Here is a 19551-nt window from a genome sequence, read left to right as displayed (position 1 = left end):
GATTGTTCCTTTAGTGCTCGTTGTGCCAGTGCACTGATTGTTTTGACTCTGCGAAAAGCAAAACCCTGATAACGTTGGCTTCGGCAATGTCGTGAGACAACAACAATCATTTTTTTTCTCAACGTTCAATGAGAAGATAACATGAAAGGTTTTTTTTTATTGGGGTGGGGGGTGTTGAAAAAGAGGCCCCTAAATACCTAACCGTGGCCCCACCGCGCTAACTCAATCATTTGAAATGAGGCATTTATCAGATATGCCGGCTCTTTTGTGTCACCTCACAAAGCCGCGGCTGCATTCCGCCCGAGAACAACGACAATAAAACCGATAATAAGCCATTCATCGGCGTTCTCATGCGGCAGACTGACCGCCCGGTCCGACGAGTCAAAAGCGACGAGTTGCTGTCACTGAAATTCTCCACGAGGGGAAACAAAACACCGCTTGTGCGCCGATTGTTGGGCCGGCCTCGCCGTCAAGCAAAAAAAAAAAAAGAAAAAAATCCATTCCACGTGATGCGCTCATTGTTTCTGCTCGTGCACTTCAAATATGGATCATATCTCATTATCGCGGAGCTGTGTCGCTCATTTGTGCTCCACTCGAGGATTATTTAAAAGCAGCGGTGCACAAATTTAGGCTACGGCTCCAAATTGGAAACTATTTTGACTGGGTCACAGATGTTTATTGATTCACGCTGGTCTCACGTGTTCTTCATCAGCCGTTTCTTTGTATGTGTCCGTATGTTGACGCCATGACATTTGCCCAAAGATACGCTTTCATCCTTAGCCGCTTATCCTCACAAGGGTCACAGGAGTGCTGGAGCTGTCAACGGGCAGGAAACCGGGTACACTCCGAACCGGTTGCCAGTCAATCGCAGGGCACGTCGAGACCAACAGCCGCACTCACAATCACACCATGGGGCAATTTAGAGTGTCCGATTCATGTTGCATGTTTTTGGGATGCGGGAGGAAACCGGAGTGGCCGGAGGAAACCAACGCAGGCACGGGGGGAGAACATGCAAACAGGCGGGTCCGGGATTGAACCCGGGAGCTCAGAACCGTGAGGCCAACGCTTTCCAGCTGAGCCACCGTTCCGCCCGGGCAAAGATATATTGCAACACATTGCACAGTTTTCTCCTCGATCAATAATTACATAACTGAGGCATCATGTTAATTTATTCACTCAATTGGCTAAATATGTCAATATACTATTGCTCATACCAACATCCGACACTAACAAAATAAGTCGCAATCCCGTTGAGAGTGGAGCACATAAATGTATTTTAATAAATTAACTGATGAACGAGTAACGAAAGGCTAACATCAGATATCGATACTGTTCAGTATCTGGGAAAACAGCCGTATCGTGATATTATCGTCGCCTTTGGGAAAATATCACAATATATTGTACAGGTTAGCGGCACGGTGGATCAGCTGGTAAAGCGTTGGCCTCACAGTTCTGAGGACCCGGGTTCAATCCCGGCCCCGCCTATGCGGAGTTTGCATGCCCCCCCCCCTGTGCCTACGTGGGTTTTCTCCTGGCACTCTAAATTGCCCCTAGGTGTGATTGCGAGTGCGGCTCTTTGTCTCGATGTGCCCTGCGATTGGCTGCCGACCAGTTCAGGGTGTACCCCGCCTCCTGGCCGTTGACGGCTGGCATAGGCTCCGGCACTCCCCGCGACCCTCGTGAGGATAAGCGGCAAAGAAAATGGATGGATGGATGGATGGATCAATCATACAGGTTGGGGAAAAAGTAGTCTTGCTCGTACAGTTCTGAGAACTGAAGTCACATGACTTGGACTTGAGTTGACTTTGATTCATTTGGGTTTGGCATTCACGAGACACAATTTGAGTTAAAATTTGACTTGACAATTCAGTACATCTTTAGTCTGAGTATACGTATAGCGTCCCTTTTGTTTTATTTTTTTGTAAAGAAAAAAAAAAGTTGTATTATTTTCTGTGATATTCCCCGGCCACGGAGGAGGGCCGAGGCTTGCTTTGTTGAGCAAAAATCAACCAAGAAGCTCCCAAAGATGCTTGCATTTGGATTATCTTTTTGATGAAATTAGGGGAAAAGATCGCTGATCACCAGGGATCAATGGGCATAATTCTTTTACCAATAATTTTGTTGTGAAAACTTGGGTTTGGTCATGCCATTTTTGTAAAGTAAAATATGCACTTTGGCTGCATTCAAGACAGATTTTTATCCACTGTGCAAAAGGTCTAAATCTTATTTAATATGCCCCCCCCCCCAATATTTGAGCTGTGCCTCGCCCAAGTAATGGAAAATGTGTCACAATGCAGCATCGCACCTGCAACGTCGGGAGGGGAAACAGCCAAGAATAAAAGGGAATTTACTTGCGAATTGCGGCCCAAGGTGCAATTAATGTGTGCAGCCACTTGTTGCCATTACTGCAACAGAATGCCATCTTTGTGCTCAACTAAACGGGCCAACCTTTCACACCCAGTCAAAATTATACGAATTTATTAATATAACAATGACGTTCCGCCCCCAAAATGAATGAAATATGCCCCCTCCACAACAACGATATAAGTGTCAGTGCACGTCACCTTTCAACAGGTGACGAGGCGATGATGGAGCAAGGCGAGAGATCGCCGACTGAAAACAAAACATCAAACGGTTTGCTCAAGAGACACCCGGCAAGCTCACCTCGATCCATTTCTGCGCCTCCCGGAAAGCGGACGCGGCCACCGGCTGACACTGATGCGACTGTCCGGTGTGTGCCTCCGGACTTGCCATGCCCAAGCGTTGTCGTGCCCGTGACAGTTCTGTCAACAAAAATTGACCCCGGCCCCCCAAATCCCCAAAATATGAATTGAAGGTGGTCGTTATCCTCGTTATTCCGAGTTAACGTCGGCCTGCGGCGGTGGATGTCGCAGTAGCAGCACCGGCGAGACCGTCGAGCCGCGGTGGCTGCTCCCCGTTTGAGCTCCACCGAGAGTGGGCTGCGGGGCTGCGGGATGTGGCGGGGGAGGCAGAGGAGGAGGAGGGGTAACACAAAGCTCGTCCCACTCAGTTCCACTGGTTCCGGTAGGGACGCTCACGAACTAAATCAAAATAGAACAGCAAAAGCGCAGGTGGCCATTTTTTTTCTTTTTTTTTTTTTTTTTGGGGGGTGGGGGGAGGTGGGGGCAACTATGCTTGTTGATTTCACGCAATAAAAACATTGCCCTGCTAGCGCGAGTTAACGTCTTTATACCGTGTGAATCGTAAAATTCCCGTGCTCATGCTACAAAATTCAATAATAAAAACAACCTTCGCATATTTCTCGAACTTTCGAGTCAACCGCTTGGTTAAACCAGATCCTTTTAAATACCTTCGTAAATAAATAAATAAAGAATCTCCCCCAAGCTGATTGGATCAACATGGTCACCTGTTGTGTCGCAGCGTTTTATTGGTTTATTAGTTTATTATTATGAAAGTAGGTAAGATTACGTGGTCACTGGTATCTGTTGGGTCATGTTTACAAAAATAATAAAAAAAAAATAAGAATGAGAGTTTAGGCTTGACTGCCTGTTGGCTGCCTCTAAACACGTGATCAAAAACTGTAAGCGGGGATAGTAATAAAAAATAAGGTACAGTTTACCTGCATTTGATTTCAGAAGCCAAATCTATGGAAGTAGATTCGTGCCAAGGTTATTTGAATTTGAAATAGGATTTGAATTCGAAATGTTAAGTGGATTTGGATTTGAAATACGATTTGAATATGAAATGGGAAGTGGATTTGATTTTAAAATACGCTGTCTGAAATTCAATAATTCGAATCCCGGCGGCACTAAAATACTTCCATTAAACCCCGCATTCTTAATAATGTAGTCGAGTAACGCTGCCTTCTTAATTATTCTTCTTGAATTTCAGCCAGAGAATCAGTGGCGCCAATCTACTTCCGTACAAATGATTCTCTTATTGTGAAATACAACCGGATTTCCTGGAATTTTTATCGTTTCGCTTTGGCCAACTTAATTCAGTCGTACTGACAAGGACGCCGCAGTGTGCAAAGTACGATCATCTCCCCCCCCCTTCCCTCGTCAAAAGTTGCCATTATTGTGTGCGTGTAAATTCACAAGCGTGTTTGTGTACATATGGATGAAGTGTCTGTGATGTGTTCAATGGGGTGCAGGCGTCATGGATACCTGCAACAAGAGTCAAGTGGTTGATTTCGTGATTGTGGTGTGTTTCGGTCAGTAAAGCTGTTGCATCTGCGCCTGGCAGGACACACGCCCTCTCCGCGGCTTGGTAAGCGTCCTGCAGCAATACTATTTTGAATCTTAAAATGCATTTAAATATGGATCTTTTTATTTCGTCCAACTTTTTTGTAATGCTGTCAGCAATCTTGCACTAGTTCGACCTGTTTTACAACAAGCGGTGGCAATTTACCCTTAATTATTGTTTTTTTATGTTAAAAAATGTTTTAATTTAGAAATATACTCATTTCATTTAAAAAAATCATTAAAAAATTTTTACATTTTAGTAAAGTATATAGTACAGTACTCTGGTTTGAGATTTTAAAAAAGTGTGTAATACCTTCGTTGGTCGACAGAGGAAGCCAAAGTTTAACTACAGGCAAATAACTTATTTAACTGATCTCCCAAGTATAACTTAACTAATAATTTATTGTGGCGTTTTCATATTTTAAATAACTTCTGAAATACTTTTCAGTACATTTTAATATTTAAATGTATCTTCCAATATTTTTTAAAATTTTATATTTAACTTCATCTCACCTCAATCCGCAAATGTCTTGGGATATAGTGCTGTGAAAAGTATTTGCCCCCCCCCCTCTGAATTTTTTTTTTTTATACATGGTTTATGCCCTGAAATGTTTAAAACCATCACACAAACGCATCAGATAAATATACACTAACCCAAAAATATGATTAGCCACAGTTAATTTATGATTTTACAAGCGGGGCAATTACTTTTTCCACACTTAGCTTTGAAAAATAATAATGTAGTTTTGTTTATAGGATATTTACAAAACATTCTCACGGAAACAAGCCATTAATAACTCAATTTTCTTTTGTGTCTTGTCATTATTGTACAGTACATTGCACCAAAATGTCATTTTGGTTGATGGCGGCGTCAGTGCCGCTTCTTCCCGCCGTCCTGCTGGTGTTGGGTCGCCACCGGGCCCGGTTGGTCGAGTTCTGCCGCGGCGCTTTGGGCAGGATGCTGCGGCCGCTGCGGGGACGCGCCTGCGCCGAGAGCACGCACGCCTTCGTCTTCTCCCGCTGCATCCACGGCAAGGCCGGCAGCGTTCTGGAGACCTTTGACCTCTATGCGGAGACGCACCCCTCCGCCTCGGTCGGCCCCCAGATTGGTCAGTGTGCCCCTGTTCAAATTCAAATACGGCATTCTTGCGATCCTACTCGCAGATTTTGTACTTATCCGTTATCTGTTTTTAATTTGCTGAAAAATGTAGCTTAGCATGATAAAAGTATCGCTTCGGCGCCATGTCATGCCATTTTGCTTCCGACAAGGAACTATGTGATGCTTTGAGATACGAGTTCAATTCCTTCTTGGGCTTTGCTTATTATTCAAAATACTGATCTCAAATCATCATTCCCCATTGAAATACATTGGAATGCCAGTAATTCGTTACAGCTTTTCCCTCAAAAAACATCTTTAATATGGAAAAATAGCTCTTTTATAAAAACAACTTTCATAAAAACAGTAATAGCATAATTGAAAAGAATGTAAAAAAAATTACACTGATTTAATGCCGCAATCTAATTCATTGTGCTCCTTGTGGTGTTCCTCCCTTGGCCATCATAAGGCAATATTGTACTGTCATTCAGATACAAGAAATTTCTTCTGTAGGGGACCCCCCCCAGAGGATAAGGAATATATATGCTTGTGAATATTGTCTGAATGTGTTGCTTCACCCTTTTTTAGTTCAAATTCCAAAGGCAAAGCTATGTTGCAATACACAATTCTTTTTGCGCGTCACTAAACTTTAAATGTATAGTAAAAAGTTTGAAGAGTTTTTGCGATGCCTTCACTATTTGGGTGTACCAACCAACATTTGAGAGTCCTGGTGCATCTTCTCAGGCGAGGCCTTGGACAAGGTGGTCCGGCGAATCGGGCCCTCCAGGGTGCTGGAACTGGGGACCCACTGCGGCTACAGTTCAGTGCTCCTGTTGCGTCTGCTGCCCGCCGACGGCAGGCTGCTCACGGTAGAGCAGGACCCCGCGGTGGCCGATCTCGCGGAGGAGATCATCCTGGTGGCGGGCTTCAAGCACACCCAGGCACGCAAGTTATGAATCAGAGTTGTCGAAATCAATCGTAAATTCCGTGAAAGTCGTACAGGTTAAGACTACTTTGCGAAAAATGGCAAAGTAAAATATTAAAATGAGTCCACTGTATAGTCTTTCAACCAAGTTTCACAGACTACTGAAAATCTTACTAAAATTGTACAGGTTAACAGTACTACTGTCTCCCAAAAATCAATATGCAGGTCCAGAATAGTCTTAAAAGCAAGATGACAAATGGTATCTGTGTAGTTCCAGGTGTTGACCGGCCGTTCAGGCAGGACCATCCCAACCCTGTGCTCTTTGATGGAACCAGCTCCAGGGACCAGCGACACCTTCCACCTGGTTCTCATGGATCACGACCCCCAGCAGTACCTTGTGGACCTGCTGGCTCTGGAGGGAGAGGGTTTGCTCTGCCCTTCAGGCTGCTCCATCGTTGTGATCATCAGGGACCGACAAGACAAAAGTCTGGAGGAACTGAAGCAACTGATCCGAGCAAGGCCAGATTGCTACAGCTTCAAGGTGCAGGTTCCTGGGATGGTGGAGCTCTTCTACCAGAAAAACCATGACAACGCCACCCCTCGAGAAACCATGTAAAGGGGAATTCATTCACCTGGTAGAATAAATCTCATAAGTTTTGTATTACCGGACTCACCAAAACCCCGATTTCAATCAAGTTGGGAACGTGTGTAAAATTCACGAGTACTTTATCCTAGTCCCTCATTTTGAATTTGAGACCGACTAAAAGGACCAAGGGTAAACTGAAATTAAAGCCAAAAGTTGTCACCATTTTATTTTCAATGACTGACAAATACAAGACTAAAATGTGCTAATATTTCATTGGTACAATGACATCCCCATACATGCAGTCTTCCTCCAAAGCCAGGTTGTAGAGAGATCCGCTACCCCCTTTGTAAGCACTGGTGACGATCCTCAGCCAGCCGCTCTCACCCTGACAAGGAACACGTGAATGAGACCAAAAATCTAAAAAGCAGTCACTGCTACAAAACATTACCACTCACCCAAGGCTCGCCCCAGGAGTTGCGTACGATCCAGTACTCCGTGCCGTTTTCAACCCCCCAGCCGGCCACCGACACGATGTGGTTGATCTCGGGATCCTTGACGTACTCCATGTACAACCCACCCGAGTACACGTCTAGATTCTCGGTGGCCATGATTGCGCAGCTGCATGAATGGAAAGGTGGGAGAAAATGTTCACACTTCTAGCAGCGGGTAGCCATAAATCTTTAGTCAAGCTCAAATTTTTTTAATAAATCATGAAAAGGGCAACTTTCAGGAAGCGCTTCGTCAGACAAGACAACTTTTCGGCTAGTCCCGTTAGGGGTCGCAACTGAGTCATCTCAGATGGACACTCATATTTGTTTGGCACAGTTTTTACGCTAGATGCCCTTCCTGACGCAACCTCTTTTGGGGAGTGGGGGCCGCATTGAGAAACAAACTCACAACCCCATGGTCTAACCACTGAGCTATGGGGCCCCTTCAGACAAGACAGTCACCACAATTCAAATGGTGCCAAGTGAAACTGGCTACGAGGGCCGAATTATTTTCTTCAATGCGATGACAAAAATAACTAGCATCATCTAGAAATGAGTAGGTAGATATGCATCAAATCAAAGATATTTTTAGGAATTGCAAATGAAAACTAGCTTTAAATGTTAGGGAAAGTCAAAACTACTACAAGGCTCCACCAAGTCTTCCTCACTGACAACCTTTTAGCATTACCTACGTGTCTGCCAGCCAACAATTATTGCAAAAAATCAGAAATTCAAGTCTTTGAAGTAATCTTGTAAATGTCCAAAATGTTGACAAGGGAACTGGGTTTTGGGATTTACTGAGTGCCACACAACCTGATTGGTCCTCTCGTGTAGATTTCCGCCATCATGTCGTCCCGCCCTGAGATGGCACCGTAGTCGCCAACTTTCCAAAGAGTGTAGTTTGCCACTTTGTCGCACTGACCAAATGTCACGCACGTGCCGCATGCGTTGAAGGGGTGGCATTCTGCAGCAAGGAAACAAAGAGTTACATAAACGAATACAATTCATGTACATTGGTGGGTTATGAATTTTGAGTCTGGGCCTTCCCTGACTTATGTAGAACTTGAGAAGCGAGAGCATGACAAAAGTGTCAGCTCTAACAATTCTTTCCCCTTACCAAGTCAGAACGTAGGGGGAAAGTTACCTAGCTTGCCGGGCTAATTTGGGTGAAGAAACTAAATTATATGGACCAGTCTTCCTGATCCCGAAGTTCCCAGCCAGAGAAGCTGAAATACAGTTTCATGGAACAAACTGACTTCAGAGTGGGACTAAGTCAGTTTCCAATAGCATTTAGTCTCAGCAGAGAACGCCTTGTTGAACCACAGCTACGTCACAATCTAAGATTCTAACTTTGATCGATGGCCTGGTAGTTGTTGCAGGTTTCGTCGGGGATTCCTTTCTTGTGAGCGTACTCCCACACGCCGCCGTGGTCGCCGCCGTGACACGTGCCAGAGTCGGCGCAATCCAGCACGTGCTGGACCGACAGATAGGCTGAAGGCCATGCGGCGCGCCGTTTGATGTTTATGCGATCTGAAAAGACGTCAAATTTAGATCTTGAAGTAGACTACGTGGAGACACCAATTTTAAAAAGACAGAAGACTGAGTACTTCTACACAAGTACCCATAGGCCCTACTTCTCACCTGCCATGGCACTGGTGGTGCCGTGGGCCCAGCAGGACCCGCAGTACTGGGGAATGTGCTGGTTGCGGGTAGCACTGACATAGTTGACACCATTCACATTTCTCCAGTCCCAAGTCTTCGGCAGCTGGACAAGGTTGAGGAGCTCGTGCGGCCGAGGTGCAGTTCTGCAAGAGTTTGTAAATTACCAAAAAGGTTTTACGACTATATTCGACAGGAGGTATGACCACAAGAGTTTGGAGCAAAATGGCTGCCCACTGTAGTTCCACCACACATGATTTCTGGACTCCTTACCCACCAAAGAGTGCCTAGAATAATAGTAAGCTTTTTCCTCCTCCACATTTCCAGAAGAATACACCAAACAGCCCCTAAAAAAAAAAAATTGTACAAATGCCCTTCCAAACTGATGATTCTTTCTCCTGGCTCCAGATAAAGACCGTGGGCCCTGCTTGGCCCAGGTCCCAAAAATCAGGTACGCTTGCTGACCCAGACTAAACTCAGGTGCAAGTATAAATCAGATTGTAACCAGTCCAAGAGGGTACCTGTGCCGTACCGGGACCCCCAATATATTTTGTGCCTTAAAGAATTCCTGTCCAGCAAACCCACTTTAACACCAAACCACAAAAATTGAACTCACTTGACTCCCCAGTCCGGTTGATGAGGGAGAGGCCGGTAACAGCGAGGCCTCTCGCCGTGAACCTTTCCCGCTGAACCGGCGGCCACTGCGCCCGAAAGGACAAAACACAACAGCAGAAGCATGTCGACTGAATGTGTCAGCAGCGCAGCCCGGGTTAAATCCTCTTCCTGTTTGAGAGGAAGCCCAATGTGCCGTTAGGGCTTGATTGACATCACCTGAGAGCCACAGCTGGCCTCCACGTGGGTAATTGTGAATAATCTTACTGGAACGTGTTTATGAAAAAAAAAAAAAAATTCTGGCAAGCTTGTGTATCCTGGTGAAATTGTATTGTACATTTTTTTTTTTAAATTTCAAAACGGAAAAACTAAACACTCGATTGCATCCCCTCGAAATTGGAAAGCAACACCTCGCCCTGAGCCTGACCATAGCTGTTTTTGCTGTTATTGTTTTCATAATGGTCACCGGTTTGAAACAACCATTTGTAATCTTGATTAGATTATGGCTCGAGTCACTGATGGGGTAGTGGTACACACACCTGCCTTCAGTGCGGGCAGCGCGGGATCGATTCCTGCTCAGTGATGGTGTCGATATCTACCCTGCTACTGACTCGTGACCAGTGCAGGGCGTCGTCCACCTTTTTCCCGAAGCTAGCTGGGATAGGCTCCAGTTTTCCTGCAACCTTTGTGAGGATAAGCAGCTTTGATCATGACACGTACACTTTGACTCGAAGTTGGAACGCCACACAAAGAAATGTAACAACACAATACCTCCACTTGGTGACGCTGTCTGCTTAAGACAAACGAAACGTCATTTGATTCAATAGCAGGCCGTTATTGAAATAGGAATTGGCACACATTTTATGGCACATTTTTTATTTTAAACGATGTTTTTTTTTTTTTACTAAGGCCTCAAAATCAAAGTGTGTGTGTGTGTGTGGGGGGGGGGGGTCTATATGGGTAATTTTGCTCCGAGTTCCAGATAAATGTGGACATTCCTTACACAAAAATATTTATCATCCATCCATTTTCTTAGCCGCTTATCCTCACGAGGACCACTGGAGTGCTGCAGCCTATCCCAGCTCTCAACGAGCAGGAGGCGGCCCTGAACTGGTTGACAGCCAATCGCAGGGCACATCGAGACAAACAGCCGCACTCAAAATCCCACCTAGGGGCAATTGACCCCTCCGCGGATATTGCGCAATCCGCGCCACTGACCAATCAGAGGCCAGAGATCTGCATAAACGTTTTTGCTCCCGCCATTTTCTCAGACGACATTGCATGGTCCAGTATAGGTTTAGTTAGCGTTTTATCGCATATTTGGGTTATTTAACAAAAAATATGGTTAAGAGGTGTAGTCACGGACTTTGTAATAGTGACGACAGGTATCCTGAAAGGCTAGTTGGCGGAGTTCCATTCGTACCCTTTCCAAAACCGAAGACCCAGTGCGAAAAATGCCTTCGATGGATCAAACTTTGTGGAAGACCGCATCATCAACTAAATCCATCTAATATCAACCGGAACACATATGTTTGCACGAAGGTATGCCTTATATTTGATTTTCAATACACGTCTCGTATAAATGAATTCGAAGTTCTTCGCTAGCATAACATTGATACGTGTGAACGATTGACACACTTATTCTTTGTTGAGTGATATTTAGCGATGATCGGACTGCACAAACGTGTCGCTTTCTTGCCGGCTCGCGGCCGAAGCTTAACCAGACGGTGTTTGCACGAAGATATGCCCTATATTTGATTTTCAATACACGTCTCGCATAAATGAATGAGACGTTCTTCGCTAGCATAACATTGCTACGTGTGAACGATTGAATGAAATCAGAAGCATGGCGTCCGTCTCAGTTCAGAATGTATTGTATTGTATTTGCCATTTTTACCAATTGCTTGTCTTACGTCAGCGCACGTGGCGTGACGTCACTTCAGGAGGCGTGGCTAAGTGCCCTGTACGGAGGGGTCAATTCATTGTCCCCATTTAATGTTGCATGTTTTTGGGGTGCGGGAAGAAACCGGAGTGCCCACCCGGAGAAAACCCACGCAGACACGTGGAGAACATGCAAACTCTACACACGCGGGTCCGGGATCAAACCCGGGACCTCAGAACTGTGAGATCAACACTTTCCAGCAGCGCCACCATGTATCATATCCTATATGTATATATTCTATATCATATAGGAGACCCAGACATATACACACTAATACTGTACTTTTGAAGTATGCATATAAAAACACATATTCCCATACATTTATACCTCGCATGCGCACTACATAAATACATACAGTAGATGGATATACTGTACATATTGATGTGCATGCGGTAATCAAATCACTCATTCCATTGAAGGAAATTACATATTCACATAGACACACACATCAAACACACAACGCCGCTCAAGTACAGTGCATGAAAATTAACAGAGTTTTTAATTAAGGAGTTATTTATTCATGCAATTTCCCATTTAGGACATTTGAAATTGTCCTTGTGCAATATCGCCACCTAAAGGACTGAAAGGAAAGCTGATTTTTTTTTTTTTTAAATTTCGGATTTGGGTGGAGGTCTGCAAGCGGCATCTACAATTGTACAACTATGTACAAATATCAGGCAAACAAAGCCTCTGAAAACGTCCTTTACGTACATTCATTCGAAATATGTATGCGGCGAAAGGAAAGACTGAACCGAGTGACCCTCGCAACTCGGCTCTCCTTGTGACCTCCCGGATAAAAACGCTCGCCGGCGCTCTCTTTTAATCTCGTGGAAAGATCTTAAAACGTCAAGCGGGCCTACCACCCACCTCTGATCCCCGGCTTAAACCTGCACACACTACACACTACACACATCCACGCACACTACACAAACGCGTGCACACTCGCTGTTGAGCGAGGGAAGACGGAGAGAAAATAGACCTCCCACCACGCAGCGTTTTTGAGAGGGTTGAAACCTCTTGAAATTTTCTCCCAGGGTTGCGCTCGGACGTTTTCCCTTTTCCACGTCAGAAGCGGGATGCCGCGCGCACGCTAACGGATGAACCGGACGAGCATCCGCGCCGTCCGTGGACGTTTCAGTCGTTCGAAACAACTATCGAATGATCTGAGGCGCAAATATCATTTTTGTGTGTGTCAGAAGTGGGATACCGTGGCAAAAAATCTTTTTCATTGTTCCATTGTAGTCCAAAAGTGGATTGTATTCCGAGAAAAAACAACTCCGGCTAGCAGAGATTAGCTGCTATATTTTTTTTTTTGGGGGGGGGGAACGGCATCAGAAGTGGGACACCGAGGGGAAAATTGGACGAGAAACCAAGCAACAAGTCAGAGCTAAGATTAGCCGCTAATGTCTTTTTGTTTGGGGGGTCAGAAGTGGGATGCCGGGGCACAAATGGGATGAGCGGCCATGTTTGTACTAAACGTTTTATTCAGTCAATTGCGCTGCGACCTGCGCTGAACAGAATTCCGATAAAAACCACTCTGTCAAGATCTGGTTTGGCGTCAGAAGTGTGCGACCACAGAGAGAATCTTTTCAATTGTTCCGTTGTACTTTGGCCACCCCCACTGGCTGTCTAGCAAGGTGAAAAATTTTCTCGATTGTTTTATGTTCTCTTGGGATTTGAGCCGACGTCCTACACTCGAATTTACAGTAAATACGTTCAAAAAATATCAGAAGAGCATCCACGCAATTGGATTTTCGTTTGTTTGTTTTGGCCCATTTAAATACATAAAAATAGTATTTCGGGAAAAATGAACTTCGGAGTGTGCCGAGATTAGCCGTTAGCATAGCTCAGGGGTCTCAATCTCAATGTAGCCTTGGATCCGTCGGAGGCTGAGGTTGGGCTGCAGACTCGGCAAAAAAAAAAATCCAATTTCTCTTACTTTTTAACACGAGATAAACAAGGACGCTAGTGTACACAAATTCTGCCCGAAACGTTAAACTTTAATAATAATGTGGGGGCCGCAAAATATCGCCTCGTGGGCCGCAAAATGGCCCCCGGGCCGTCGGTTTGAGACCCCCGGCGTAGATTTCGGTGAAAAGGGACAAAGAGTGTCCTAAAAATGTAGAAAACAAGGTTATTTTGTTGACTTAGGCTATATTGTTTTATGTTCCTTCAAGGATTGGATGGTTTTATGTTTTCTCAGGGGTTGGTGACACCTCCTACGCACAAATTAGTCAGAATTATGAAATTTGGTGCTCATTCGATATAATCCTCAAGTTCTGTGTAATTTATTAACACCAATAGAATTTTGAGAAAATGACGGTCAAAGATGTGCCGGCTTACATCTTAACACATTCGATCCTCTCTTCTCAGTCGACTTCTTGAGTTTTTTTTTTTTTTTTATCTTGGGGTCAGAGGTGCCTTGCCAAAGTGTGACATTTCAACTTGGCTATTTCAGATGTGCAGTGTCATGTTAGCATTTTCTGTCCCACTTCTGACACCGGAAAAACTGGCCACATTTGTTGCAAGTGGCGGCACGTTGGAACGGCTGGAAAAGCGTTGGCCTCACAGTTATGAGGTCTCGGGTTCAATACCGGATCCTCCTGTCTGGAGTTTTCATGCTCTCCCCTGTGCCTGCGTGGGTTTTCTCCGGGCACTCCGGTTTCCTCCCACATCCCAAAAACATGCAACATTAATTGGACACTCTAAATTGCCCCTAGGTGTGACTCTCCGTCTCCATCTGCCCTGCGATTGGCTGGCGACCAGTTCCTGCCTGTTGACAGCTGGGATAGCCTCCAGCTCTCCCTGCGATGCTTGTGAGGATAAGCAACTAAGAAAATGGACGGATGTTGCAAGTTGCTGACCACATTGAGTAATGGTCCCTTCCTGGTAATGCCAAAGCTGAACTCGGCATTTGCATAAATCATAATCACTCCTCCCCACCAAAACTGAGTAACTGTCATTATCCAAGGCACTTATCCTCACCAGGGTTGTAGGAAAGCTGGAGCCTATCCCAGCTAGCTTCGGGCGAATGGCGGACCACACCCTGAACTGATCGCCGGTCAGTTGCAGCGCAGATATAGACACCGTCACTGAGCGGGAATCGATCCCACGCTGCCCGCACCGCAGGCAGGCGTGTGTGCCGCTACGCCATCAGTGACGCCCCGTCGTAAATTGCATCTTTCCTTTTTTCTTTTATTAAATGTGACGAGATGAACCATTTTTCTCTTCATTTTTGTTTCCAATTCATTTTCCCATACGTATGCAGTCCCATTTGACACACCCATCCATTTTCTTAGCCGCTTATCCTCACAAGAGTTGCAGGGAGTGCCGGAGCCTATCACAGCTGTCAACGGGCAGGAGGCGGGGTACACCCTGAACTGGTCGCCAGCCAATCGCAGGGCACATCGAGAAAAACAGCTGCACTCACAATCACAATCACACCTATGGGCAATTTAGAATGTCCAATGAATGTTGCATGTTTTTTGGGATGCGGGAGGAAACCGGAGTGCCCACCCGGAGAAAACCAACACATGTACGCGGAGATGATGAGAACTCCACGCAGGCGGGTCCCGGGATCGAACCCTGGACCTCTGAACTGTGAGGCCAACGCTTCCCAGCTGACCCACTGTGCCGCTCCCACACCTGAAAGTCAGTCATATTTTTTTTCCTTTTTTTTTTTGTTCGTCAGCGACCGCTCGCTTCCAATTACCCCGCGTGATTGACAGGCGGTGGCGCGGAGGGCTCGGCCCTACACGGGGTCAGCGGGGGCTCCATCTCAATTAAACGCGCGGTGGCACATGGGAACCTGATCTGATATTTATGGGATAACACGGAAGAGGCCAACGGGTGGGGGGTGGGGGTCAACCCTGGCTTGTTTACAGTTGATGCTCAGGGACGAGGAAAAGCGAAAAGTGTATAATAAACAATTATATTATTATAAACGCTAAAAATGATGATTTGAGCCGTAAATATTCACGCATGTGCTTCTTCCCTTGCAGAACATGCTCATAAATCAAAAGCTGTCATAAATAATGTTGTTTTTTTCCACCCCTTTTGCATTCAATTGGCACCCCCAAACGCCCCCCCCCCTCCCTGACTTTTTCTGAATGCCACCTTCGTCACACAATGAACACCCCCCCCACCCCTCAACCCGCCCGAGTCCCCCGCTCAGGTATTTTCCTCTCTCTCGGACCCCCCCCCCACCCCCCCCGCTTACAGCGTCCCCGTGGGAGGGCTGCGCACAAATGCAATGAAAAGCAAAAGGCATCCATATTTGGCAGCGCTTTTGTCTCCTCTGACAGCCGAGTAGGGGTGGGGTGGGGGGGGGAAGCCCCCCCCCTCAATAATGAATTGGATTAGATGTGCAAGGTATTAAGAAAATGGAGGGGGTGAGGGACGGAGGGAGGGGGTGAGGGCGGGTGGTCTTCATTTGGACTAAGTTGTGTGGCTGAGTGGAGTTGCAATAGGCAAAAAAAAAAAAAAAAAATCACATCTATAAAAAAGCACATTTGCTGCTTTTCAACCACCTCGCAAGTCCCATTAGTTTATTTACGCAATTCAAATAATTAACAGATGAATACAAACTAATCGATATATAAATATGTATCCATACAATAGTAATAACTAATGATATTTTCCCATTGTTTTGTGTAATTGGTCTAACTGAAAATCATGACAATCAAGCACAATATGGAATATAAAAAGAAAGATTAAATTAAATTGCAACAAAGTAACAAACAGAAAAGATGAAAATTTATAACTGGACTTGCCTTTTTAAAATAAATATTAATAGCTTTTGTTAGTAATTCATGTAGTATGATTTAAACTAAAGCACCAAAGAAATAAAATTTTATTATTAATTATATATTATAATAATTAAATAAAAAATGAAAAAAACCTTCAAAATTGTTTCATCAGTCTATTTTAGCATTTAATATAATTTTAAAAAATATGAAACAAGTACATGACAAACTACTGTATGAAAACTAAAATAAAATAGGACAAAACAATAACTAGTACGATAAACAAAAAAATGCAAAACGTTTACAACGGTCCTTGTTTCCTTTGTCATTAAAAATATTTTAAAGCCTAATCCAAGCATAAAAAGCTAGTACAAATAAAAAATAACAAAATTGTACCCTGAAATTAATTTAATATGTAAAAGACAAAAAATGAAAAATAGATATATAAATTAAAATTTTACAACAAACTTATTACAGGTTGTTTTTAAAATTTTTTAATCAGTCTTTTTTAGCACTAAATATAATTTTAAAAAATATGAAACAAGTACATGACAAACTACTGTATGAAAAGTAAAATAAAATAGGACAAAACAATAAATAGTACGATAAACAAAAAAATGCAAAACGTTTACAACAGTCCTTGTTTCCTTTGTCATTAAAAATATTTTAAAGCCTAATCCAAGCAAAAAAAAAAATAGTACAAATAAAATATAACAAGAATGTACCCTGAAATTAATGAAATATGTAAAAGATCGAAATGTAATTAATTAATTAATTAAAAATTAGATATATAAATTAAAATTTACAACAAATTTACTACTGGTTGTTTTTAAAATTGTTTAATCAGTCTATTTTAGGATTAAATATAATTTTAAAAATATGAAACACAAGTATATGGCAAACTACTGTATGAAAACTACATTAAAATGAAATAGGACCAAACAATAAATAGTACAATAACGAAAAAAATGCAAAACGTTTAGAACAGTCCTTGTTTCTTTTGTCATTAAAAATATTTTGAAGCCTAATCCAGGCATAAAAAAATTTGTACAAATAAAAAAATATCAAGAATGTACACTGAAATGAATTGAATATGTAAAAGAAGGAAACAAAATTGTAAAAAATAGATATAGAAATTAAAATTTACAACAAACTTACGACTGGAATTGGCTTTTATCCCCCTCCCAGTTTAAAGAATAAATTAAAATTAAGTATAATAAAGTAAATACTACCACAAATTTACAACTGGACTTAATAAAAAAACAAAACAAACATGTGGTCCTATTTAATCGGCATCATAAAAATATGACAATAAAGTATCAAAACGAAATAAAAATCAGGAACATTTGGGCCGGCACCGACACGTCAGACGGGAGATTCCCGACGCGTCCCGCCACCGAGCGGTGATCTGCGGTTGCCATGACAACAAGGGAGCCGTTATCCTCCTCATTAGAGGCCGACGCGGCGTCACCGCGACGTCCGGGCTTCTATTTTAAGGCCCAATTAGGACACAGCGTTGCCCTCTATTACGACACGACGTATACGGTACGGCACATCACACACGCTACATGCATTAAAAGCCCCGGTTGCGACCCCCCCCCCCCAGCCCCCCCCACGCACCTGATTGACTCAGTGGCCATCTTGTATTCCATTACCGCCCTCCCCTCTGTGTTATTGCTGCGCTTTCGTGCTACCAACTCGCCATTTGCATTTTGTGGCGCAGGAGATTGTGTTTTTGTAAAGATGACGCGTAGTGTGTGTTTATGTAGGCTGGGTATGGAATATCCAATAATAATAATATGGAATTGATTTATTGATTACAAAACGAACCTCTCTGACAGACGAATACATTTCCCTTTTTTTCCGGAGGAGACGCCGAAGGCCTCCACTTGGACTTGAGCAGAATGTCAAGATTTGACCCCCGGGCTGCTCTCCCGAGGGGGTGTCCCTCTTCCTCTGTAGAATTCCGAAAGGTCATGGCAGAAGCGGGCTGCTTCGCCTCCCAAAAGAGGACGGGACGAGCCGAGCCAAAACCCGTTGAGGAAACGGCTTTTTCCCATCTTCTTGGGATGAATCCCAGGAGAAAAACGGGCAACAAACACACACTTGATGCCCCACAATATGCAATAACAAGCAGTTGACTTCCTGCCTCATATTTTCAAAGTAAAAAAAAAAAAAAAAAATAGCGCAATGGTCCATGCGCAATTCACCTCCGAATCCCACCACACAATCATGTAAAAATGATTCCAAATAATTCCCTACAAATTCCTGCTTCGGCATTCGATTAAACGTTGTTCTTGCAGCTGAAGTGTTTTGAGGAACTTCGTTGAGAACAAGAGCAGTGATTAGCCGCCGACTTGTGGCATTTTTAAGCAACTACCGTAATTCCCGGCCTGCAGATAGCACCTGGTTATAAGAGATAATAGCTAATGCTAACGCTAGCGCTAACAGGGCCGGACTGGTAAAAAGTCACTTCCTCAGCACACTCATTCCACCGATCTCACTCTTACCTTTTCCGCTCGAGTGCACCCTTGCGCCCGTTAGAAAAAAAATATACACAAATTAGCCGCTGAAGTGAATTGAAGAACTTCAATGACAAAAGAGCAATGATTTACCGCCAACTTGTGGCATTTTTAAGGAACTACCATAGTTTCCGGCCTACAGAGCGCACCTGGTTATAAGCCTCACCCAGTACATTTGTAAAGGAAATACCATTTGGTACATACGTACGCCGCAGCCGTGTAAAAGCCGCAAGTGCCCACGTTGAAACGCGAGATAATAGCTAATGCTAACGCTAGCGCTAACAGGGCCGGACCAGTAAAAAGTCACTTCCTCAGCACACTCATTCCACCGGTCCCACTCTTACCTTTTCCGGCGGTGTACACCCTGAACTGGTTGCCAGCAGCCACACTCACAATCACACCTATGGGCAATTTAGAGTGTCCAATTAATGTTGCATGTTTTTTTGGGGATGTGGGAAGAAACCGGAGAGCCCACCCGGAGAAAAGCCACGCAGGCACGGGGAGAACAAGCAAACTCCACACAGGCGGGGCCGGGATCGAACGCAGGTCCACAGAACTGTGAGGCCACTGCTTTCCAGCTGACCCGCCGTGTGACCCGGTTGTTACTTATGTTTTTATTATTGGTTGTTTCGTGCTCCAATCACCGCTATTGTTTCTTGTTGCTAGGCAGAAATCAGGGAGGGGGGGAAAAAAAACATCTGTTGCTAAGAATTCAAACTATGAATTTCATTTTATTTAAATACATGAACT

At 44.1% G+C, this 19551-nt stretch overlaps 3 protein-coding genes across 11 annotated transcripts in view; 1 reads left to right on the top strand and 2 right to left on the bottom strand.

Annotated features, from left to right (window-relative positions):
• Positions 1-2798, bottom strand: part of limch1b (LIM and calponin homology domains 1b) — a 62648-nt gene extending 59850 nt beyond the window's left edge. The window contains exon 1 of the mRNA XM_061834333.1: positions 2665-2798. Within this exon, the coding sequence (XP_061690317.1) occupies positions 2665-2754 (90 nt within the window). The 5' untranslated portion in view covers positions 2755-2798. The remainder of the gene's footprint in view (positions 1-2664) is intronic.
• On the top strand, positions 2630-7001 carry LOC133508386 (transmembrane O-methyltransferase homolog). 9 transcript variants are annotated; one of them, XM_061834338.1, is made up of 5 exons: positions 2630-2731; positions 4136-4251; positions 5060-5335; positions 6067-6263; positions 6519-7001. In XM_061834338.1, exons 3-5 carry the CDS (start codon positions 5074-5076, stop codon positions 6861-6863), a joined length of 804 nt encoding a protein of 267 aa, XP_061690322.1. In that variant the 5' UTR covers positions 2630-2731; positions 4136-4251; positions 5060-5073; the 3' UTR covers positions 6864-7001. The 9 variants fall into 9 exon arrangements, with proteins under 9 accessions (XP_061690322.1, XP_061690326.1, XP_061690320.1 ...); XM_061834342.1 differs by having other exon boundaries at positions 2638-2731; positions 4206-4251; XM_061834336.1 differs by having other exon boundaries at positions 2641-2731; positions 4201-4251.
• Positions 7002-7033: 32 nt separating this feature from the next.
• Positions 7034-9755, bottom strand: LOC133508387 (cathepsin Z-like). The gene is made up of 6 exons (XM_061834344.1): positions 9597-9755; positions 8963-9126; positions 8672-8851; positions 8135-8285; positions 7289-7451; positions 7034-7218 (listed from the first exon to the last, which is right to left on the bottom strand). Exons 1-6 carry the CDS (start codon positions 9716-9718, stop codon positions 7096-7098), a joined length of 903 nt encoding a protein of 300 aa, XP_061690328.1. The 5' UTR covers positions 9719-9755; the 3' UTR covers positions 7034-7095.
• Between the last annotated feature and the right edge of the window lie 9796 nt (positions 9756-19551).

Source organism: Syngnathoides biaculeatus, chromosome 11 (assembly GCF_019802595.1).
Source record: "Syngnathoides biaculeatus isolate LvHL_M chromosome 11, ASM1980259v1, whole genome shotgun sequence".
Lineage (NCBI taxonomy): Eukaryota > Metazoa > Chordata > Actinopteri > Syngnathiformes > Syngnathidae > Syngnathoides > Syngnathoides biaculeatus.
This window is presented reverse-complemented; position numbering and strand designations above follow the sequence as displayed.